The 22,398-nt window shown below is 47.3% G+C and overlaps 6 protein-coding genes; 4 read left to right on the plus strand and 2 right to left on the minus strand.

Moving 5' to 3' along the window:
• Nucleotides 1-1,041: 1,041 nt before the first annotated feature.
• Nucleotides 1,042-3,256, minus strand: FFUJ_13412 (related to aspartate aminotransferase; the record flags this gene model as incomplete). XM_023576094.1 has 8 exons in its annotated part: nt 1,042-1,060; nt 1,115-1,345; nt 1,400-1,479; nt 1,532-1,655; nt 1,744-1,756; nt 1,813-2,176; nt 2,238-2,713; nt 3,160-3,256. The coding sequence occupies 8 exons, from the start codon at nt 3,254-3,256 to the stop codon at nt 1,042-1,044; spliced, it is 1,404 nt and encodes a 467-aa protein (XP_023429610.1).
• A 2,935-nt stretch (nt 3,257-6,191) lies between these two features.
• FFUJ_13413 (uncharacterized protein) lies at nt 6,192-7,730 on the plus strand (the record flags this gene model as incomplete). XM_023576096.1 has 2 exons in its annotated part: nt 6,192-6,581; nt 7,233-7,730. The coding sequence occupies 2 exons, from the start codon at nt 6,192-6,194 to the stop codon at nt 7,728-7,730; spliced, it is 888 nt and encodes a 295-aa protein (XP_023429299.1).
• A 2,151-nt stretch (nt 7,731-9,881) lies between these two features.
• Nucleotides 9,882-10,943, plus strand: FFUJ_13414 (uncharacterized protein; the record flags this gene model as incomplete). The annotated part of the gene is made up of 1 exon (XM_023576097.1): nt 9,882-10,943. The coding sequence occupies one exon, from the start codon at nt 9,882-9,884 to the stop codon at nt 10,941-10,943; it is 1,062 nt and encodes a 353-aa protein (XP_023429300.1).
• An 867-nt stretch (nt 10,944-11,810) lies between these two features.
• On the minus strand, nt 11,811-14,214 carry FFUJ_13415 (probable ATP-binding protein PRP16; the record flags this gene model as incomplete). XM_023576098.1 has 8 exons in its annotated part: nt 11,811-11,936; nt 11,991-12,363; nt 12,427-12,690; nt 12,746-13,070; nt 13,121-13,469; nt 13,533-13,631; nt 13,688-14,057; nt 14,114-14,214. 8 exons carry the CDS (start codon nt 14,212-14,214, stop codon nt 11,811-11,813), a joined length of 2,007 nt encoding a protein of 668 aa, XP_023429301.1.
• A 488-nt stretch (nt 14,215-14,702) lies between these two features.
• FFUJ_13416 (uncharacterized protein) lies at nt 14,703-16,283 on the plus strand (the record flags this gene model as incomplete). XM_023576099.1 has 3 exons in its annotated part: nt 14,703-15,017; nt 15,076-15,562; nt 15,643-16,283. The coding sequence occupies 3 exons, from the start codon at nt 14,703-14,705 to the stop codon at nt 16,281-16,283; spliced, it is 1,443 nt and encodes a 480-aa protein (XP_023429302.1).
• A 1,087-nt stretch (nt 16,284-17,370) lies between these two features.
• FFUJ_13417 (uncharacterized protein) lies at nt 17,371-18,042 on the plus strand (the record flags this gene model as incomplete). The annotated part of the gene is made up of 1 exon (XM_023576100.1): nt 17,371-18,042. One exon carries the CDS (start codon nt 17,371-17,373, stop codon nt 18,040-18,042), a length of 672 nt encoding a protein of 223 aa, XP_023429303.1.
• Between the last annotated feature and the right edge of the window lie 4,356 nt (nt 18,043-22,398).

The following is a 22,398-nucleotide window of genomic DNA, read 5'->3' on the forward strand; positions in this document are numbered from 1 at the left end:
GTCGTGGAATAAAGTTAGGCGGAGGATAGAAAAAAATGGAAACCGATAGAGAAGACCAGCCACTAAGAATCCCTGCGCCAATTCTAGAACTAGGTAGGTAGCCGCTCCATTGTCTTCCATATTCCAGCACTCAAACAACCAGAATGGATCGAGATTCATGACATAATTATCTTAAGATATCTGAAAATATCTTATCATAGTACTTTATCGAAGTTCGCCCTTATTATGAGAAGCATTACCGTTGTTTGTATTGGTCAACAACCAGAACACCACAAACTACAGAGTTACAGTGGGGGGCTCGACCTCACATCAAGAATTATCCACAGCGGGTATCGTCCTTTCGGCCATTTTTGCTTGTTTTATAAAGAGATCGGGACTTTTGGGCGAGATGAGCGGGTAGATCTACGCCTCAGTGCAATGTCGCCATCACCCGAACTTCTGATAGGATTGTCACCTTTAAAAGGCTATTTCAGGGTCTCATCCAAGCGGGAGCAGGGGCGATGACGAGCTGAGCTGGATGAGGGGACTTGAGGGCGGAATAAGGCGTGATAGATGCAGGTGCATAGATGCGGCGGTCTAGAGTTCATGTGTGTCGTCTTTATGCTCAGCGTGGGGTACCTTGCCAAAAGGGTGCGATTAATAGACAATGTTTGTTCATGTCATGATGAAGTGACAGAGGACTGATTGTGGGTTTCAAGTAATATCAAAGAATCCGAGACGGGGACGATTCGTTAGGAAAATAGTGATGAATACAACTGAGACGGTCTAGCTGACCCCTACATCTATAACAGGATGATCTCTTTCAATACTAATTCTCGTGTGACCTCAGCTTGACTTATTGTGTAACTGCATGCATTTGCCACGCGTAGCAGATATGACAACATAGTTGCTGTCTCTGTGAGATAATACTGTGAGGTGTCTCAAATTTGTCAAAGCGCAAAACTCCTCCACAACCCGGCTCAGGCAACAAAACAACACATAACTCATGTGGTAGAGCCAAATTTGCAAGCAAGCCCAGCATTGGTTGTTTTGGGAGACGGCTTAGTTGAGCTTTCGGTGCCTGCAGCGTGTTAGCTCTATAACTACTAGTTATATTGGTTGAAATAGAACTCACTTCTGAACAACACGTTCAATGGCGTCCATTCCCATCTTTAGAACGTCCATGCGGGGACCGTAAGAAAGTCGAACGAAGTGATGGCAGGGAGAGTCAAAAAGATCACGACGGCGTGAAGGGTTAAGATCGAAAAAGATGCCAGGCACCACAATGACCTTCTCAGCAAGACAGGCCTGGAAGAAATTGAGGCCATCGGAGATTGACTCGGGAAGACCCTCGAGGTTGAGCCAACTGAGAATCGATTAGAGTCGATTAAATAAAGACCAAGTAGGTGTGGTGACTTACAGGTAGAATGTCGAATCCGGCACGTACTTGATGATGAATCCCATCTCCCGCAGGCGTCGTACAACGAAGTCACGCTTATCCTAAGAAACAGTGAGCTTTCCGTGTTCTCTGGATGTGCATCTCAGGACTTACTCTGAAGTGAGATTGAAGATGAATCATCTCCTTCTTGACCAAACTGGGCTCGAGCATAGGAATAGCAGCCTCCTGGAAAGGATGAGAGGCACCACCGTCCAGGTAAGAGCCGCATGAACCGATGCTGCAGGTATGTCAGTCATCTATGACAGAAAAGGGGTACCAATAAAAGTGACTCAAAAAATTCAGAGAAAATTCAAGATAAAACGTACGCATTGATATATTCTAAGAGGACAAAGTTAGTATCTTTTCTTGGTGTGTATCTTCTTTGGTGTGCTTACCCTTGGGTCCCAAGATCCAAGCAATTCTCCAACCAGGCAGACGAAAGCGCTTGGTGAGACCATCAATGATCAGAACATCATCTTCATCGACGTCATCGACGTTCTCTGCCGCGCTGATTGTCGAGCCATCGCAATTCGATGTGTAGTTGTATCCCGAGTAGAACTCGTCGCTAATGAATGTGGCTCTGTCTCGACAGATGTCCTGAATCTCGGCAAGCTCCGGGTTGGCGATAACACGACCCGTGGGGTTGCGAGGGTTCGAGGTAAGAATGACAGAGGTACCACGAGCAATTTCCTCGGCAATCTTGTCAGGGTGAATGTGGTAGCCGTCCTCTTCAGCCAGAGGGACGGGAATGGCGGCAAACTGTGAGATTTCGTCAGCACCTCACCACCAAGCATAGATTTTTCGCTAGAGTAAAACTCACGTTTTTGAAAAGACTCAGCATCTCATTGTAAGCCGTGTAGTCGGGCAAGAAGAAAGACAGGTATGAGTTGCCGAGAACGGCAGCGATACGGATGAGACCAGCACGGCCACCAGGGACGATAGCTACATTCTCCCAGGTGTATTGACTCTCCTTACCCTGACGGTGTTCCTCATTGTAAAGTTTAGCAACCGCCTCTCTCAATGGTTTGATACCAGCGGTAGGACCATACTCTCGACCAGCCATTGAAATGTTGATGGTCTCGGGTCGGGGAAAACAGCCCTCAATGTCATCCTCGACTTCAGGGGCACCCTGGCCAAGATTGGCCCATGATTCAGGATCCTCAAGGTAGCCATACTCAGAGGCTCGCTCTGTACACCAGATAACGCCGGTGGATGATCGGCTGGCATCGAGACCAGCATGAGGCATGTGTCCCTCATGAGCATTTCGGAACTGGCGATGAACCTTGGACTGGAATTCTAGCAAAGTATTGAATTAGTATAATGCGATTGGTTACAGCTGTTTTCATACAATATCTCTATCGCGTTGGGGAGTTGAATTATGACGTTGTGGGGCAGAGCTGTAGCTGCAGCCAAGCTCCTGTATAGCTCATGTAAGGCGGATTTGGAGGGGTTCAGTTTATGGAGGGGCAAAACGGCAGGGATTGTGAGGGACAGAGAGGGGAAGGGCCGCATCAGTGGCGCCGGTAGTGAGAGCGATAAGGCGGGACGGTGAGGGGAGGTAAGAAAACGGTGAAGAAAGATCAATGAGGCTTTCGTTGATGATTTTTTGTAGATAACTCATCAAGTTGGAGAATGTGGTGTTGAAGTAGCTCGAGGAACTTCTTGAAGACAGAGAGGTGCAACGTTACAGCGAGAAGCCAAACCCTGGGCAAAGAAGCCACAAATGAGACACAAATGCTTACCGTTGGTTGAAGGCTCAGTCGTACTGAAACGTCGAGTGAGTGTCTTGGGTGCGCCAGTATGGCGGTTGATAGAGAACTTGCGTCCACTGAAAGACATGATGGCGATGCGAGAGAGGGATAAAGAGAAGAGAGTTGATGAAAGGTTGGAGTAGTATTTGATTAGGTAGTAGAGGTGGTGGTTCCTAGCAGGACCAGGTTAGGTAATGGGAAGCTGGCAATATGGCTCGAGTGAGGCCCAGTCATGCAAGTCACAATAGTCGCGACAGCCGGATCAAGATGTCGGCGGGGGGAGGAGATTATCTAACTTATCTCGAGAAGAGAAGAAAGAAGGGAGAGAGGGGAGGAAAACTCAATGTGGATGTTTACGGGGGATCGAATATAAGTGCAAAAAAACCAGTAACGGCCTTGGTCACTAGGTAAAGCACAGAAAAATTCGGGGGTGGGACCTTTTAGGTTGCCTCTCCAGGTACTGTACCACAGCAGGAACAAAAGCAGAAGAAAAGAAAATAAGAGGCCATTCAGCGACGAGAGACTGTCAACAGTGCCTTGTCAGTTGGTCTGTGAGGCCCCAGGAGCCAGGTGAGCATTGACCTGGGCTGCAAGGTGAAGGAGGTGGTGAAGAACAGAGCTGCAATTGGATTGGATTGGGCTGAATTGTATGCATCATACATCACCCGTAACGGAAAACGGCACCTCTAGAGTCAATTCTCTGGCTGCGTAATTGCCGTGTTGCGTGTTGAGGTAACCAGAATTCGCCCCAGGATCGAACATGATCGCCAAGCAGCTCACACCGAGTGTCCAAAGCAGGACGCATAATCTCTCAAGCATGCCACTATTCGCAGCTTTGACGTTCCACTACAGCGTCAATCCTGGGGTAGATGCCCCCCTTTTCGCAGCCTGATACGACATGTCATGTCGTTTGAAAGTCGAGACGCTTCTCTAACAGATATGCACGTTGCTAGCTTTGTCCAATCATTTGAGTTTTGCCCTACTTTTTCAAGTTTTCTCTTTTTATCATTTGGCCCCGCGCAATTGTTTGAAAGCTCCTCACCTCAATGACAACCAAAGTGACATACTGCAACTGTCCATAATTAAATGCTAACTCAAGAGCTTAGGTGGGGGTAATATTGAGGTGAGCATGAAATTCACCTCAGCGTACGGAGTAACGTGGGTTCTCAAAATAATAAGTTCAATTCCTATTATTTCCTCATTTATCTTCTCTTCCCTCATATTCTGCCCAATCTCAACCTGACCGGGACGTCTGAGTCCGGTCAAGACCCGCAAACATTGGCATTGTGACAATCTCAGAGGGTCTAGCCTCGATATCGTTACCTAAAACCCCAGTTTGGTCTCTTCCCTTACCCACAGTGTCTCCGACCCCAGGACAGCGAGTCAAGCTCAACACCAACTGGTCCGGAGCTTGGACTGCCGGCCCGGCCCCCTAGCTTCAACTCCAACTCCAACTCAAACTCAAACCATCAACTCCAACACAGTCAGAACCTCAGGGCTGATGTCTTCGTCTATGTGATATGTCGCGCATCGGAGTAAAAGGGAAGCTCGGTGAGAACCCGAGCCTGAAACACTCTAGAAGCTCGCTAGAACATCCAGAACGAGATATCTTGTCCTGATAGAGCACAAGGAAGCAGCCCGGTTGGTCCCGATCTCGCGGGTCTGTGAGCCTCGAGAGACCACTTACAACTCGTCGAATCATGAGACAGACACGTTACCAAGACATCGTGTGGAACGTTTTCGATACCGACGAGGGTTGGTATCTCCATGCTCACCGTGCTTACCTAGACTGCGCCGCGGAACGAGACGGCCTCGCCGTATAACGGCGATGCACGCCGAGACTGCTTTGATTATTCGCGCAAACGCATTAAACTAACAGGCATCATAGCCAGGAGTAATTGGGCTATCTACATAGTAACGTTTCCCCAGTAAGAAGTACCTGAACTCACAGAGCTAGCACTACCCAAGTCTTGGCAAGAACTGATATAAGTTGGTGAAGCTCCAGGGTATTCAATAATGCTCGTCTGTGTTTACAACCAGCTCCTTTGCTTGAGAATCATCGTAACAAACATAGGCCAAGCAACAGGAAAAGTAGAAAGAGAGATAGTATCAAAGACTGTCTGTTTGGATTTGTCCCCATACATAGTATGCTCGTTCATATCGAGTTCTTATATTTGGTTCATAAAAACCCAAACCACCTATCCATACAACTTTCAGCCATAGATTTTCGAGACGAATATATGTAGCAGACACGCCGTATTATTATACATACTGACTGGTACACCCCTTATATATACATGAAACTACCTATAGTACTTAGGTATACATACCGTCACTGACCATCACTGCGAGTTGGAAAGAAGCCGCTTACATAACATTATCAGCCAGAGAGATGCGGTTATTGTGCACTGCTTGATCAAAGCGGGGCTACTCTGCACTCATTCAATCTTGAAGGTCTGCAGCAATACAACTTCAACTTCGGAGGGAGAGATTTCTTCAACATAATTACATATATTATTATCAGACCAGAAATATTCTTATTCGAGAAACCACACTGCTATTATGTTTAAGATAACGAAAAAAAACTTCCCCTTATCGCTCTGCCAAAATGCTTGACATGAGCAGGACGTGCCTGGTACAGACGCGCTCGTCACGCACAGTAGGTCACATAAGACGCACAATGATTAGTTCACACTGACAAGCAGCAGGGAAAATCGCGAACATGTGGCTGCGAGAATCGCGCTGAGCTTCAATAAAAATCACCCGTTCGTGCCATGAAGACTTGACCAATGTTGCGGAAACAGCCCTCCTATCTGGAGAGACTGATGAGACTGGATATGGTACAAGAGCGCCAGTTCCTTCTATTTATTTATCAGAGAATCTAACTAACTACATACCTAGTCAAGATGCCTCTGACGGTGACGACGAGGGAGCTGTTTTGAAAACGCTTAAGTCGAGGAAGGCCACGTCGGCGTGGGGATAGCCAAAGCCAGGTAGTGATTGCTACGTACAATCATGAGGACATGCTCGACACTCACGACGAACCTCATCAAGTGCCTGTCCATGGCATCTATTTTGACAAGGTCTGGATAGTAGGAAATGCCGGATCAAAGGTGACAAATGGGGACATGAGGATTATCCGGAAATATGTGCGTGCCAGCCGCCTTTTTATCCCCCGAGACGGAGCCAAGCATATGCCGGACTGTCTGCCAGTCGAGATCCCCGTCCCAGAGAGCGCAACACCTGCAGTCTATGTGGGCATCTCGTGGGTCGCCATCCAGCATGTGTTTATGCGGGACAAGACCAAGGTCAACAAGGTTTCTTTCGGGGGCAACACGGAAAGCTTCGACCTGAGGGCGGAGCCTTCCAACGTCGTGGCGGAGATCAACACAATCTTCCATGAAGAATGTACTGTACTGTGCCGGGAAACATCTCCCGGCTTAAACGATTTGTGAAGGATAAGGCCACGGGTTTCGAGGAGCAACCGGCACCAATGGCAAGACTCGTGCGCCAGAACAACCGAGTCCTACAATATCTTCCCATTGAACCTATCCAAAACCTCAAGTCAATGATGACGTCGGGCACCAACCTTCACATCTCACCCTCTACCACAGAAACGGCATAGTTACACATTGGATGTATCACGCGACACCCTTGGGGATCGTTGAGCCTCCTAGGCTGCGGTTCCATGAGGTTAACAAATTAACAAGATGCATTCACCCATTTAGGTTCGTCGAACTTGCGTACAGATTGGATGCAAAGCTTGATGGAAAACTGGCTATCTAGACCAGTAAAGTCCACCAGAGCCGGTTACAAGATCTTGTGGGATCCATGGTGTCAAAGGTTCCAACTATAGCCAATAACTGGACAATTCCTCTTCTACCTGCTTCTATGCCCGGAACTAGCATGAAATGGCCATTGGGTGTTAGCGTTAGGGAACCTCCATCTAAAAGGCTTTTCACCCTATTCCGCCTCGATGATATAAAAACAATTGGGCTTCCAGCATGCCACCCTCGCCCCAACCTCACACAACTGGTTGCGATGCCTGAGTTTCTAGCTCGAAGTCATATGCGGACAACGGGGGGCTCTATCAGTATGCTCCTGCTATACCTCGCGACTGTTTTTGGAACCCTTTCCAGAGAGGAATTCTTGTTTCACTCACCGGAGATGCCCAAACAATTGGTCCCGTCTGGAAACAGATGAAAGGCGTCGAGGCGGAGGTACCCTTCGATCAATCCTTAAAACTGTCAAGCCAGTCCTGGACCGAGCATGTCCAGAATTTGTCAATAGCAAACGCCGCAAGCGAGGAGTTCCGTTCTCATCTCGAGACGAGGAATAATATGAGAGTTAAGTTGGCACTGCAATTGGGAAAGAAGCTCAAGGACTTGGTCTACGATAGGGAACAAGTGGTGTTCAAGTGGGATGGCATGATCCACGTGAGTCTGCCAAACGAGGGCGACATAGAACCGCTCACGACTGACGGCGCCGCAACACAGGAAAACACTGTCGATTCCAAAGAGCCTCCCGTGTCACCCGATGAGCCCATCGACTCCAAGAATTGAAAACCCTGGGCCTGCACCGAGCGCGCCAATACCACGATGTCTCACAGCGCTCACTGTCCGGACGGTCGATTGGAAATCCCTGGTCGACACATTCAATGCAAGGAGGCCAATCCAGGCTGAGGTTTTGTTAATGGTCTAAACCCTGTGGGACGACTTCGGCGAGGAGGTGGTAGACGGCGCTCGTCTTCCAAGGATTGATCCTAGTGAGATTGACGAAACAATAAAGGTCCGGCTCATGTCGAGACTTCCCACTGTCATTGCGCGCTTGGCGGACGTTTTATCCGCCGATGATGAGGGTGAAATAAATATGGTTCAAGCCTGACTCACACTACCACCAGGATATGTCATGGAATTAGAAGAGAAACCATAAACTTTAGACCTTACTTGTCTAATCTTAGGATATTTAGCTAAATATTTTATGATTTTAGGATAATCTTAGGCCTAAATTTAGCAAAGATTATTCCAATTCTTCATTCACCCTTTGAGCGCGGAGTTGTGATGATAATTCGCATGGATGTCCTTGACAACCCATTGGGGGTGTTCTCCAAGGCAGTGAATTAGAAATTCTCGTGAGCTTGTGAGACAGTAATCAGAACGCCGGTGTTTATTTCCTCCCAAGGGGTGGTTCTTTTGCTGTGCCATGTTAGAGGCGTCTTGAGGAACAGTCAGAAAATTTTCCCTGCTAGGGGATGAACACAAGATTATTAGTGTTGAAGTCTCAAGAGGTCAGTCTATTTCATGAGAAGAATACAAGCTGTCGTGAAGTGACTGGAAGAGAATCTGAGTTGATTTCTCGCATTGTTCGTTGATGCATTTGTGGGCATGTGCCATGGCATGAAATAACATAGACGAAGGATCTTGATCAAGACTTGATCTGTAATAACAAAGACTCCTGATCTATCTCCAATTCAGAAGTCTAGTGCTAGATGCTGGTATGGTCGAGACTTGGCTGGGCTTGATTAGGCCGAGTTGCCATAGTAGATTGAGGTATGGCATCTCATTAGACCCTTTTGAGGCTCGTCGTCACCAGACCAGAGATGATTCTCCGACATGTCTGACATACAGAACTTAGATAGGAACAACATCCTCTTGGGCTATGTATTGATAATAGTCTCCTTCCTTTGCAGTCTCGTAGCAAGTTGGCCGAGACAAATTTTCAGCTGCTTCACGAGAAATTGACTTCTGCCTGTAGGTTCTTGACTGAGGTTGCCCTTCGTGCAACCTTTTGAAGATCTGCATATTCATTTTCTGGTGGCATGAATCGAGAGAAGCTCAGGGGGGCTTGCAGATTCATAACTAAGGCGTACAAGAGCGTTATTATAAGTCGAGGCAATCCAGAGAGAATATGTTCTAGTGCATCCAGTTTCATCATTGATAACAAAGCATTGGGCAATATTATCGCCATGACTTGATCATTTCTCTTGGAAGGATCAGCCTCGGTAACACTGAAAAATCAATAAACTTGTCCCTCATGTTCGTGGCATATTCGAGGATATAGCCTTTGTTGAAGGTTAAGGGGAAGCGATCATAGAAACAAAAACCCATTGATTCAGGAGACCAAATTGTGGATTTCCTTAGGATCAATATTTCAAACAATAGAAGGTCATTCTTCAGGAGATCCTGCATATAAGGCACCTCGTCCATGAATGGAATGGACGACCTTGTGAGGATGTGAACATTCAGGCACGAGGCAACACCGACCTACACTTTCCAGAAATCACGTCACTCAAAGGGAAGGTGCTCAACCTCTCCACTCATACCTTACTTCAGTTGCACCACTCACGACTTTCGACTTCCACCTTTCACTTTTACACATTCAATCTTCTCATTTGAGAGAGGCTTGACTAAAAAGAACAATCTCCCTCTTCGATAATTCTGAGCTCCTTTAGTTGTATCGCTGGTTGGTCCTTGAAACGCAAAAGAGGATATCTCCTCCAGCACACAAGACTCCGCTGTGTTTTCGTTCCAAAAGAACCCTGTGAGCGACTCGACAATATCCGGAGAACATTTCAAGAACAAGACAAGCAAACTAAGAGGCGCCCTGCTCCAGACGACGGAACAAAACTCGACCCAAAACGACCACGACCATTTAGTGAAATTACAACACCAGCATCGTCAATAGAGGCTCACGAATCTTCAAAGAGCAACACAATGGATCATAATGAGCCAGATTTGGAGAGCATCATGATCAAATTGACAGGCCCCCAATCGATTACAACAGCTGAATTTGACCTGATCGCCCAACACCCTGAGTGGTTCACCACACTTGGCGAACGCGAGCGACTAGCTTTGTCTGAGTCCCGCGCTCTTCGACTTCTCAAGGAAGTCTCGATCGACTATGAAGTTTACCCTGGTCAATATGCACAGATAGATCACTATCTCACACGACATGGACGGTTGCAGCGAATGATAGACGCTTCTAGGATGATGCAACGTCTTTGGGCTCGGCAGAAGGCAGATGATGAGGAGGCTGGACTGGTAACCCCTATTGTTGAAGACAGCCCCCATACATGGACTGAAGACCTGGCTACCTTTGCAAGAGGCTGTCTCAAAGCCCTCAGAGGCGCAACTGTCGACGTCGATGATGATATGGACGGATTACGTTCCCGAACTGAGCATGAAGAGGATATTTGTATGAGTCCTGATTTTCCGGAGATCATAACCTTGTCAACTGAGTTCGCGGGACATATGCGAGATCAGATTCGTAATCTCCCTTGCCGGGCAGTGGAATGGGATGGTCTACTGAAAATATTGAAAGAGGGGGCACCTGTCAAGGAGGATGTTTTACTTGCCATCAGAGCCATAATGTGTGGTTTGGTGAAAGAGCTTCTTCGCGCCAGGTCAGTGTTGGAAAATCGCATGCGTGGGATTACTTCCGAGAAACAAGCAATTGCGATGCTTCAAGCGCCTACCCATCTGGCCAGGATGGTTGGTGTTCTGAATATCGAGAAAGATGGGGAGATCGATTCATATGCAGAATGGAAAAGTCTGGAGAAATGTTTCCCTGCCAGGTATAAAGGCTTTTGGAACGATATCGACTGCATGTGGCCGATCCTCGCCGATATCCGAGCTTGGAGCGTTGTCAGTCGAAATCTCCACAGGATATACCAGTCAGAGGTATGCACAAATCAAATGGAACTCCTTCTCAAGTTCTCAGTTGATTTGCATACCACCCGATTTGATCGTCATTCAAAGGGTCGTCCCCGCGTCTGAGTCTGGCTGAAAGCCGGCCCATTAGAATCGAATTTTCGACAACAGTCCGACGTTAAGAGCATGTACTTCCGAGTCTCAGTCAACTCGAGGGTGCAGGCCCTTGACATTTTCTTCATGTCATACAGTTGAGTTGTTCTGAAGGCCTCAAATCTTGGGCTTAACGTATGCCATCACAACCTACCAACAACTTTCTCAATATGGAACAAGCACAAGAGTATTCGGTGATGAGGAGATAGAGCCTAGTAGAGTTAATACGAGTGTTATAGCATACTTTAATCTAAAACAAAGTACATGTTACGTGTAATCTGCTATTATTGGTCTCGAATAATTCAGCAACGAAGAGGTGACAAACCTTAGTAGAGTTGAGGATGACTTATGAGACGAGTAAAGAGCCTCCTTCCATACATCAGGATACCGAGCCAAACCTATTGCCATGTAACCTAAGATGCAGCAAAGGCATATAATATATTAAAAAGTAGAAGGAACTCTGTGTTAAACAGCTTGAATGAGTGGAAGAGAAAAAAGGAAGACGGACGATTGATGTATAAAAGAGAGACAACTTGTCCTGGTTCCGTCCAATGCAGCACGATCAAGCGTCTCCGTGAAAAGTAAAGAACAAGGAGTAAAGGAAAGGGGTGTAGCTGGTGCTAAGAACCTCCAACACATAAAGCCCTGGCAGAAACAAAAACGGGTGATGTAAAGACGAGAGCGCAGCCGCATGAAACTTCAGACACTGGAAGAGTAGAAGCATAGATAAGGAAATGGAAAAAGAAAAAGAAGATTAACACAAGAGCATTACTGAAGCAGGCCGATGATGGCGTATCAGGCCGAATGTCAAACTTGGGACGGGTGTGTTCAGCTTGAGCCCTACTCGGGAGTGTTTTTGGGGTCCTTCTTGGGCTGCAGGGGAAGAATGGTAGTCTGTAGAATAGGCATGCGATAAACTCCATTGGGCTTCCTCGGCCAATTCTTCTCTTTGAAGAAGTCGAGTACCTGGCAATATCAGTACAACGTAAAGATTGAAGCGGAAGGGCCGGAGGCACATACAGCAAGCCATTCAGGCTCAACAGCAGTGACATTTGACATATACTGGATCCCAGAGTAGGTTAAGTTTCCAAAGATGATGCACTCATGATTAGCTCCAACCTGGTGACTATCTGGGTGGATGCCAACCTGCCAGTTGGCACGAACGACGCGGTACTGGTCAATACCGGCTGGGTCACGAAAATCTGAGCGGTAGTAGAAGGTTCGGGTCAGAGCTTTTCGTATGTTGATCTCGTAATTTGGATCGATAAAGGGGGTTGTATTGGGCGCTCTCCAATCCGAAAACAACAAGTGGAATTGTTCCTTGAGTTGTTGTCGAACCCGTGCGACCTCGTCTGGAACGGAGTGGTTGAGGAACGCATCAAAACACCACTGTCTGATGTCCAAATCGATCCTTTCCTTCTTGGGAGCTCAGGGGATGTTTGTTGTTTGGCGTGACTGTAGGCATGGAAATGCGTGGAGTTGTGCGAGATGGTCTGATGTAAAGTCGGCAAATTGCTGTCGGGCAAGATCAGCATAATGCCTGACTCCATGTGGTCGCAAGTAGATGTTGGATCCATCGAGAGCGGCGAGAGCCAGCATTTCAAGGCTACAACCAAGTTTGTGAGCCTCTACGATGGCGTTGAACCATACTGGATGGACGTGTAATTTGGAAGCCTGGCGGCCACGTTCAGTAATTGCCCCTTTGCTATCTATGTAGCCCCTAGGTTCCAAGTTAGCAGGCACACCGTGGGAAAAAGAAGCTATAGGGTCCTTACATATGCCCAAGGTCCTCCAGCCCGCGAAATAAGATCTCGGGGTCAGGTGGATCGACAAAGTCGAACTCAGCCACGTTGTCCAATCCCATGGCCTTGAGCTTTGAAATGAATTCAGAAATCCCATTCTCGTGGATTTTGGGTGGTGAGAATGCCTTCATCTCTTCCTTGAAGGACTTGTAAGTGTACAGCCTATAGCAAAAGCCAGGCTTGTTTCGACCGGCGCAGTCAGCACGCAGACGGGCGGCAGTTTGTGATATTGGACCCGTGATTAGGGCGTTTAATCTCATACGCGGGTTGTACCCATTGTGCTTGGCTTTGCCAAGATCTGGCCGGTTAGATATATTCACTCGCAGCATCATAAGCGTGAAAACATACCTATGATATGGACAATGCCATCGACAATCATGCTGGCCTCAGCAATGTTGGTGGCACATACACACATTCGCTTTGTTCTCGTTTGGAGCACTCGACTCTTCTGGTTCTCTGGTAGTTCAGAGTACAGCGGCAAGACCTCCAAGTCCCTTGTGTTTTTGCGAAGCAGGAGACAGGCTTCCTCACACTCGGCAGCGGATGAGAAAAAAAAAATGAGGATATCTCCATCCTCCTCCTTTTCGTGGATACATTTGGCTAGACTTAAGGCCGCGCTGAAGACTTCTAGAATAGGTTCCTTGATGTATGTGATCTGGACGGGATGGTTCTGGCCAACGAGCTCAAAGTGAGTGGCCTTTTCGTCGCCGAATTAGTCGAGGAACCTTTGAGCGTCTGACGTAGCCAACATGACCACTACTTTGAGGTCGGTACGCTGGGATATTGCCACTTTTAGTAGGCCAAGCAGCATGTCAGTTGCCAATGCACGCTCGTGAGCTTCGTCTATGATGATGCAGGCCTGTTACGATTAGTGACACTTATTCTCAGCGCAAGGAACCATAGGTAAGAAATTACAAAGTCGTTGAAGTTTGGTTGTTTCCCAGCCACCTCCAACAGTGTTCTGTCCGTCATGTAAAGCAGCTCAGTCTGATCATGCCGAAGTTTGTCAAACCGCATAGCGAATCCAAGCTCTGCTCCGACGTGTACGTCCATCTCGGCGGCAGTACGTTCAGCCGCTGAAGCGACCTCGATCCTACGAGTATGAGTACAAGCAATTTTTCCATTTCCTTCCCATTCATCGAAGAAAATAAACTGGGGTATTTGGATGGCCCTTTCAGAGCCAGGTTCGCTGGACAAAACAATGACCAGTTGCAATGTTAGATGTTCCGCATGAATTGGTTGTTCGAAAAGCCTACTTGGTGTTGGTGATAGGCGTCCAGGAACTCTTGTCTTTTAGCAGAGACAGGAAGCGCTCGTCGCTGCTTCAGGAGGTCGAAATACTTTGTCGAGTGTGTCTCTCCAGGGCGGAAAGGATGGTCCTTGCCATCCTCGATCGCGATAGCCTGGGCAGCTGTGGTTTTGTTTCTCTGTAGTTTATCCATCGTTGAAAAGGGGCTCGGGTGGAACCTAAGGGATGATTATACTTGATGAATGAGAGCGACGTGGCTGTGTGTTGGTATGTGTTGTAGTTCATGTTATTCGGTGATAACGCTGTTGATGTTGATTTCAGTTCGCGGCCAACGTTATCACTTACGGGCTCTTATAACTTCCTGATGGTCCTTGAAGGTACAGATTCCGTTGACTGGCAACTGTTGGGCAGTGTCAGGGAACCAGGGGCTGCCAGTGCCGCCATGGATCCATGCCCAAGTGCCGATATAACAACAAGAGGGAGAAAGTATACCTACTTACCTAGGTATCGATCTTTTCTCTCCCTCTTTATTCACCGGCACATTCATCATAAACCCATTTCCGTTTTCATTTCATTACATTATTGCGTACTGCTACATCATCGCTATCACCATCCTGTCATTCAGTGAGTATATCACATTTCTCCCACCCCCTTTTCAAGTTTCTGACGAGGCTCTTAGACATGACCATACACAGGCCTCTGAGGGAGATCCGTCAACAGTCAATTGCCGATGGCGTGGTTACCAACATTGGTTCCCTCAACTATGAGACCCCAAAAACCGAGGTTCACAAATTGCTGCAAGATCACGACTTCAGCGTCGAGATTTATTGGCCCAACTTTGAGCCGGTTTTGGGCGAATCAGACCTGGGAACCGCCATCATGGGCTGGTGCTGGGTCCAGTTTCAACGGAGAGAAGATGCCCAACGTGCAAAAGACGTACTGAATGGAACCATCCTGTATGGAAGACGCACCAAGACGGGGTCCGTCACCCACCAAGTATGTGTTTCTCTAGTGCAACTCTTCAAAGGTTCTAGGTCCTAATATATTCAAACAGCCTGGCCCCAAATCACAAAAGGATTCACGAGGCAAAGGTACATCCAAGAGTCTTCCATCCCGCCCTGCTACTCGAGCCACCTCCAAGTCCTTTTTACCGGTTTCGGCCGCTCCAACACCTTCTGCCATCGAGACACCCAGCTCAGCAGTGAGCTTTTTGACAGCTCATTATCCAGATGACTGGATTTGGGATCCTGCTAAGCCGGGCATGTATCGCTCCGCGTTCGAGGCTCGAACAAAGCATATCCAGTCAGACTATGCAAGCCGAGGCCTAGTCATCGGTCCAGACCTCACCCAGCGGCAAGACAAAACGTTGAGTCCGCTCTCGCAGCCAGTCCCGAGCCCTCATCCGTGTAACAAAGATGTTTGGTTACAGACCTTCATCCAAGTGTTCGAAAGAGGCGGGGCCAGGACTGAGATCAAGAAAATCCCAACGACTGATTTGCCAAAGTTCCAGGCTCAAGGCTATTCCCAGCACTTCCACCCGGGTAGACCTACTACCAAGCCTCGAGACTCTGATGTTCGGGTATTCCCAAAATCAATGACGTTTTTGATACTGACGACCCAGTCAAAAGCTCCACAAACGTCTTCATGACTGGAATGATAGCATCCGGTCTGGCTGTCAAAGTGATGCCTGGAGAAGAGCTCGTTACAACTCTGCCCTCTAAGGACCTCGTTGAGCTCACCATGCCCATGACTGAAGAAGAGAAGCAGCAAGTTCAACAAGGAAAAGGACCCAAGTACTACTGGCAACCTGGCCGTCTAACTGGTGCCAACGCCGCAGCAGAGGCCGGAATCTCCGACCCTTCCCGTGCTTTTTTTCCTCCCTCAGAGATGGATTCCCGCAACCGTTTTGCTACCTGCAGCAGCCACATGCAGCAGCACCCACGCCCTGCCGGCGTTGGAGTTGGCTGGAGCGGCTTCGACAGGTTCCGGGAGTGGCAGCTCCATGGACGTCAGGTTAAACGTGATTCTGTTGAGTACGAGTCATTCAGCAAGGAGCCAAAATCTACACTGGACTTTGTCACCGAAACGGGCGAAGTAACGATGACTATACCTATGGATATTGAGGAATTTAAGCCTGAACCCAGCTTTTTGAAGACTTTGACACTCTGGGAAAAGTTGAATGACGGCAAAGGAAAACAGGTTCGAAGTTGCAAGACGCGCAAGGATCGCAAGGATCGCTACACTGGTGTGCGTGGGTATTAAATTTCCACACCTTTCAGTATCAAGGCCCTGCCATTACTGCCTTTAGGGGCATCCTTTTATAATTTTTCTTTCTTCTCTTTTTTACATACTGTTGGTATCTGTTTCTCTGATCATAAGACAACATATACAGTTGACGGACAGACGGAACAGGATCAGGCCTGACATAGATATCGCGACAGACATGTATCATCTTTCTCTATGACAGTACATAGTCAACAGCGCTATTCGGACGCAAAACTCTCTAAATAACTGATTCCTCATTTGGAGTGGATGAGGTGCTAGAATGTCTACATGACTTTGTTATACAGCCTAGCATAAGGTTTCCAAATCCTGAGACTTATTTATTCTCACTTTCATTCATAGCGATTATTAGTGATACCTGAATGCTGTAAAAATATGCAACAATAGTCTGCAACTCATTAGTATAACAGTTCAAGAGAAGGTCCTAAGCCTCGAGTCAAACACAGTGAGCTTCAAAAGATGGAGAGTGCCCCTTGAATCACACCGGATGGCCCTCCTTCTGGGTGTTTTATCAGCAATTCACATCTAAAGAGGTCGTAGGATCCATATTGAATACTCACCAAGTGGCCTACAAGCTCCCTTAAGTGAGTCATAAACTAACTTTTCCTGACTCTGTCACAAATAAACTGTATTCAAGAGGATGCCATGAGTCTTGTGGCCGTTACGCTACATAAGGTAATAAAACCATATATCAAGCACAGCTTTGGTAATTTGTTCAATATCAGAACAACTCAGTAAGTCACCAGTGACAAAGGAACTCTATCTGCTCGTTCTTTGTGGTGTTCTTGAGTTGTCTTTGTTTCACAGTTGGTTTTAAGTGGCCATGTTCACGTTTGAGTTTTCTCAACACTCGAGGTTAAATCCAATAAATAGGTGGTATCCAGAAAGGTTGTGAACTCTTCAAAGCTATATTTCGATCAACTTTCTCGACATGACTTCTAAAGGGTATAGACTTTTAACAATGGACCATATAATCTGCAAGTTCTCTTCCTTTTTATCAAAGATGTTCTCAGGCCCAATGTCTTTAATATCCCGACTCACACAGCAGTCTCAGCCAATTCTCAAAATGGAGACCCATAACATACAGTCGAAGACTATGGAGAATAATCAAAAACCACTATTAACCGCCGACATGGCAGTTGGTACTGTTACTGTTGAGGCTCCCTTCGATGAGCTCAAGAAAGGCAGGGTGTTGATCCTCAATGGATTTCCAGGCACGGGAAAAACAAGTATTGTGAATAACCTCAAAGAACGACTCCCCGGCCAGAAGATCCAGATAGTCGACAGCCCAATAATGGCCGGACAATTTTGCGCTCATCCATATAAGCGAGGGTGTCGATCTGCCTACCTTCATGAGATCCGAAGATTGGCAGACCAGGGCTACACTATCCTGGTGACAGCTTCTCTGGCGAACAACATATCGAGCCAACAAGTCATCGAAGACATTATTGGAATCGTCTCCGGGAAAGACATCCCCCTGTTCTGGATCAACATCAGCCGCCAAGAGGTTGTACAAGATCAACAAATATCGAACTCGACCCGGTTAGCGAACGACGAGTCGAAGACAGAAAAGCCTGATGTCTTGCCTGCTACCGCCGAGCAAGGTCAACTTGTTCTTCCCTCAAGCCTAGGGCATAAGCTGGATGGGATCAGCATGATCACTCGAGTGATGAATATGGGGAATGGCATCGAGGAGGCAGTCAGGAAGGTATCGGAGGTGATGGCCCGAGAGGAATGAGATAACATTGGGTTTTTGTTCTTCTTTTGTTCTTTTCGTGGGAGTCTTGGAGTCTGGGCATTTCATGATATTAAAATCATGTTCAGTATGCAGTTGCGTGCGTACACAATTATTGAATCAAAGTATCACGCGCCTGAGTCAGTTGGTTGCAAACGTGCAACACCATACCCTGGATCGTGATACCATCAAACAAGCATTCCTAGGCCAATACAAGTAAGACAAAACAAGGGAATTAATAATGTCATCGTCGGAAACAACGGAGCTCAGCTGGGCCCAATAGAGCGGTCTACCCATGATTATAAAACATGCTATGTCGTCGGCGAGCATTGCACTATGAATGCTAGGCACAGGGAAGCTGCATAAGAGATTACTAGGCCCAGTTCGTTTGTACAAGCATAATTCTAGGTATAGCTCTATTTTCAGGATTAGAAACACCCCGAGTCTTGCCTGACTCGATCGACTCGATCAACGGAGAAGTTCTTTGGAATGTGATGGTATGTCTGACAAGTGACAGCCATGTTCCCAGAGGCCAAGACAGCATTATTCATGAACGGCGAAATAGTAAGCCGTAGCAGTTGGAAAAATCTGAAATGTCGAATTTTTTAGCATTACCGAGAGGAGGATCGACAAAGCAGTACGCTTATAGCGAAACGAGACCGACGTCCAAGCGAGCATGTTCCTCGGGGTTCACGGAGAGACTATTGACTATCTCGGCGTCTGCATAGTTTGACAGGCCGGGAGCACAGCAAAGCACAGGATGCACGTGGGTAAGTGCACAACGGAAAGAAATATCATCATCAGCAGAGGGAAAAAGCAAAAGCCAAAGCCAAAGCAAGCCCTGGCTAATAAGGACATGGGCCTTTTATTAGACGCGGATCAGGAGGACGGGATAAGGAGCATGGACTGGGGGAGAAGAGAATTAGGTAAGGACCTCGCCTAACAATTAATTGCCTTGGCTTGCTTTTGCTTTTGCTTTGCTTTGGGTTGAATGAGAGGCTTTTGGTCTATACGAGATGAGCGATGACATGTCTCAATTGACAAGTCGAGTGAAGTATCTGATTCTTGGCTTGAGGCGCATGGTGAAACGGGGATATCGTAAGCAGGAGGAGAGGCAGCAAAGAGGGACATAATTATAGTGAGCGAATAGACGTAGAGAGATGCTAACAAATTTGAGATAACAAAGCTATTGTTTAGGTCAAGCCTTGAAGGCCATTGGTGCTGTGCCTAGATGGACGCCATCTAGGACTTGAAACGCGCGGCGGCCGTATAGCGTCATGAGCATGGGACACAACTCCAGGGGGAGTGGATAAAAGCCCGGTAGTTTGGTAGAATTTGTGTTATTTACCTCCACAGGCGACATTGGCCTAGATTGGCTCGCAGTTAGTGCTTGGTGAACCTGAACTTGGTCGAGGCTGGTAAGAAATGGAGATATCCATCATAGCATTTCCTTTGGCCGGTTGATGATGACTGACAAGACAAACAGTACTCCGTAGATAGACACCTGATGCAACATATGTATGCACTCCATAGTATGTATAATTCAGCTATTATTATTCAGTTTCCTCAGCTGGGTTTCTGCAGCAGGGATCAAGTACGAGGCATAAATGCCCAGGATGTCGCTTTGTTTAGACCTTCAACGTTTCTTGCCACGAACTGGTGGCGGGATTCATATAAACCGGTTATCTATTATATGCGGCTTCAAGTAACGGTAAGGTTATTTGCCTCAAAAACCAAGGGCCACTGACATGTTGAAGAAAAGCCTCGTGGATATTGATCTACTGTTGATCGCTCGGAGGTCCCATTGACGGGAAGTCAAACCAATGTTACTACTACCCCAATACCCAAAGTGCCCGGATGATAATTATACGTACAGTATATTTGAAACACATCTGCAGCATTCAGTGGCTTTGCGGCAATATATGGACGGCCTGTTGAGATGTTAGAGTTTGAAAGCAGATTACAACGGCTCGAATTGAGCCTTGGTGTTTTCTCCAGCAATACCGATCCTCTCTGCACACAGACAGACGAATCTCAAGTGGTGGAGACGTTGCAGCGATGGATTCTAGAGTGCATGCATGCATCATCAGGTAAACCGTATACATACAGAAGCGAGGAGCAGGGGATGATGCAAATGCAAACGCCTATCGGTAGAGGAACTAGGTATTTACGGTACTGTAACTTGGCGTGACCATAGCTGAAAATATCACCACCGCCTACAAAGTTATTGTTTCTTAACGACTTGGACTATTGACTACTGACCTCAATTAACCTGAAGAGCTTGCCAGAGAACGCATTAGCCTTCCTGTTTCGTTTCTCCGCCCAGGGACCCCTGTCGATCGTTTCCGCGCCTGGTCACATCGCCCGTTGAGCCTATCATCGTCTTGGACAGAGAAGGTCAAGCTTCGGACCATACTTCAGACATTGCTATCATCATAGAATATTTGGAGAGAAACAATGCCAACTTGATTGAGCACAGCAAGCAATTAGCTAGCCCACATCCTAATGCACTTGTACTAGCCAAGGTATTTTAGAGCGATATGCTTGTGTCTTGTAATACAAGACATTCCGGAGTTGTCGTTTCTTGTTCATTTCCATAATTAGTGCAATTGATCTCAATTCAAGTTGTCACTGTACTTCAGACACGCGCCGTCTTCGACCTACTTCATCTGGCTTGGCTCTGGTTGATAGATATTGGATCAGTTGACCGTTAGGTTTCGAGAAGGCGTTTTGCCTTTTTGTCCCTTCATGTTGCATCACACCCGCAGACAGACACACAGGGAAGAAAAGACAGTCGTATTGTTCATTACCATCAGAAGATTCTGAACGTCAACATCAACCACAGATAATTTCCCACGTTGGGGACCAGAGCTCACTTTTCGCGATTGCAATTGGCTGTGTTATCTCTCAAGCCGGGGTTGATAGAGTGGGGGTGACGATCCCTGGCCTCAAGGTCACGCTATGGAAGAATCAGAGACTCAGATCGACTCGAAGAAACGGCAGGAATGGGTTTATTATCCTAGGGCGATGAAGATGTTTAACCTGTAGGAATGGAGTCTCTTCAGAAACAACGACATTTGCCTGCTTCTGTGGTAGTCACTGGAGAAACAGCTGCGCAAATGACTGTAGCCCGGGCAATCAGCACCTGCTGTCGGGGATACGAAGCCGAACCAAGTGATAGAAGTATGAAGAAATGCCATGCCAATTTTTCGGTGACATTGTCAAAATGACAGAACGGCACTGGCCCCGGGGACAATGGAAACTCCAACGTCAATTCAACAACAAACGGCGCAATGGTATTGTTTGTGCGTGTGTGTATTGGAGACCGGTACCCAAGTGCTCCGGCTCTAGTCAGGCCAACAAAGTATCCGTTACTTGACATGGCAATGCTTGTCTCTCGTGGTTTGAGTTTCCCCGGCCCTCAAATCAACTCTAGGTCCGAAAAGGAGTTCCCCTCGAACTCTAGATCTCGCCACTTGCACGTTGGCGTTGCAGGCTAGGCTGAGAAGCCAACAAAGACGTTGGTTATGACATGTCATGGAACTTCTTCTCCCTGATAACGAGAACAAAGCAAAGAAATCTGCATGACTTGGTGACTCTAACCAAATGAATATCACAACGTCCGAACTATATGAGGTCCGTCCACGGGTCATAACGTCGCGTCGACCTGGACTGAGCGCCATAATAAAAATACCGCCGTCGTGTCCGCCATGTACCCGGAACCTAGGGACCCATGACCCCTGCAGAAGGCGTGCAGTGTGCCCCTGACGGCCCCAGCATCCCGGCCCCTCAGTGGGTGGACGGGATTGGACCTCTGTAGCTCCTCATCTAGCCCCTAATGTAGGTACGGTACGTAAGGTACCGGTACATGCATCGTCTGTTCTGTTTGAGAGACGGACGGCATCCCCTTGCCTGGACTTTGCAGCGCAGGTGCTTCAGTGTAAGATGTTTATTGACTTTAGGGAGGGATTTAGAGCATAGGGGTTTCATTTTCGTTGAGCTGCTTGTCTGTGAGACTGTGACAAAGAGTCAACACCAGCATATTTCACCTACATTCAGTCACTCACTTACACGCGAAAAGATTGGTTACACATAATCACATTATCTGTTCTGCATGACTGCGCCGACAAAATACGACTCAATTGTTTTCCAGTTCCTACCCTCCTTGTTTACTGATAAATGCCCGGCTCACCAAACTAGGAGAAACCAGTTACGGTACCTATCCCAACCTAGAAAGTGACTGGCAGGGGACCAAAGGCCCCTTGTGCGCCATCTGTCTCACAATTTCGCCCGCTGAAGCCCTGGTCGTTGAGTGCTTCTGGTTCATTTCTGCCGTCGTTGTTCCTCCACTTTCGCTCC

This window comes from Fusarium fujikuroi, chromosome FFUJ_chr04 (assembly GCF_900079805.1).
Source record: "Fusarium fujikuroi IMI 58289 draft genome, chromosome FFUJ_chr04".
In the NCBI taxonomy this organism is placed as follows: domain Eukaryota; kingdom Fungi; phylum Ascomycota; class Sordariomycetes; order Hypocreales; family Nectriaceae; genus Fusarium; species Fusarium fujikuroi.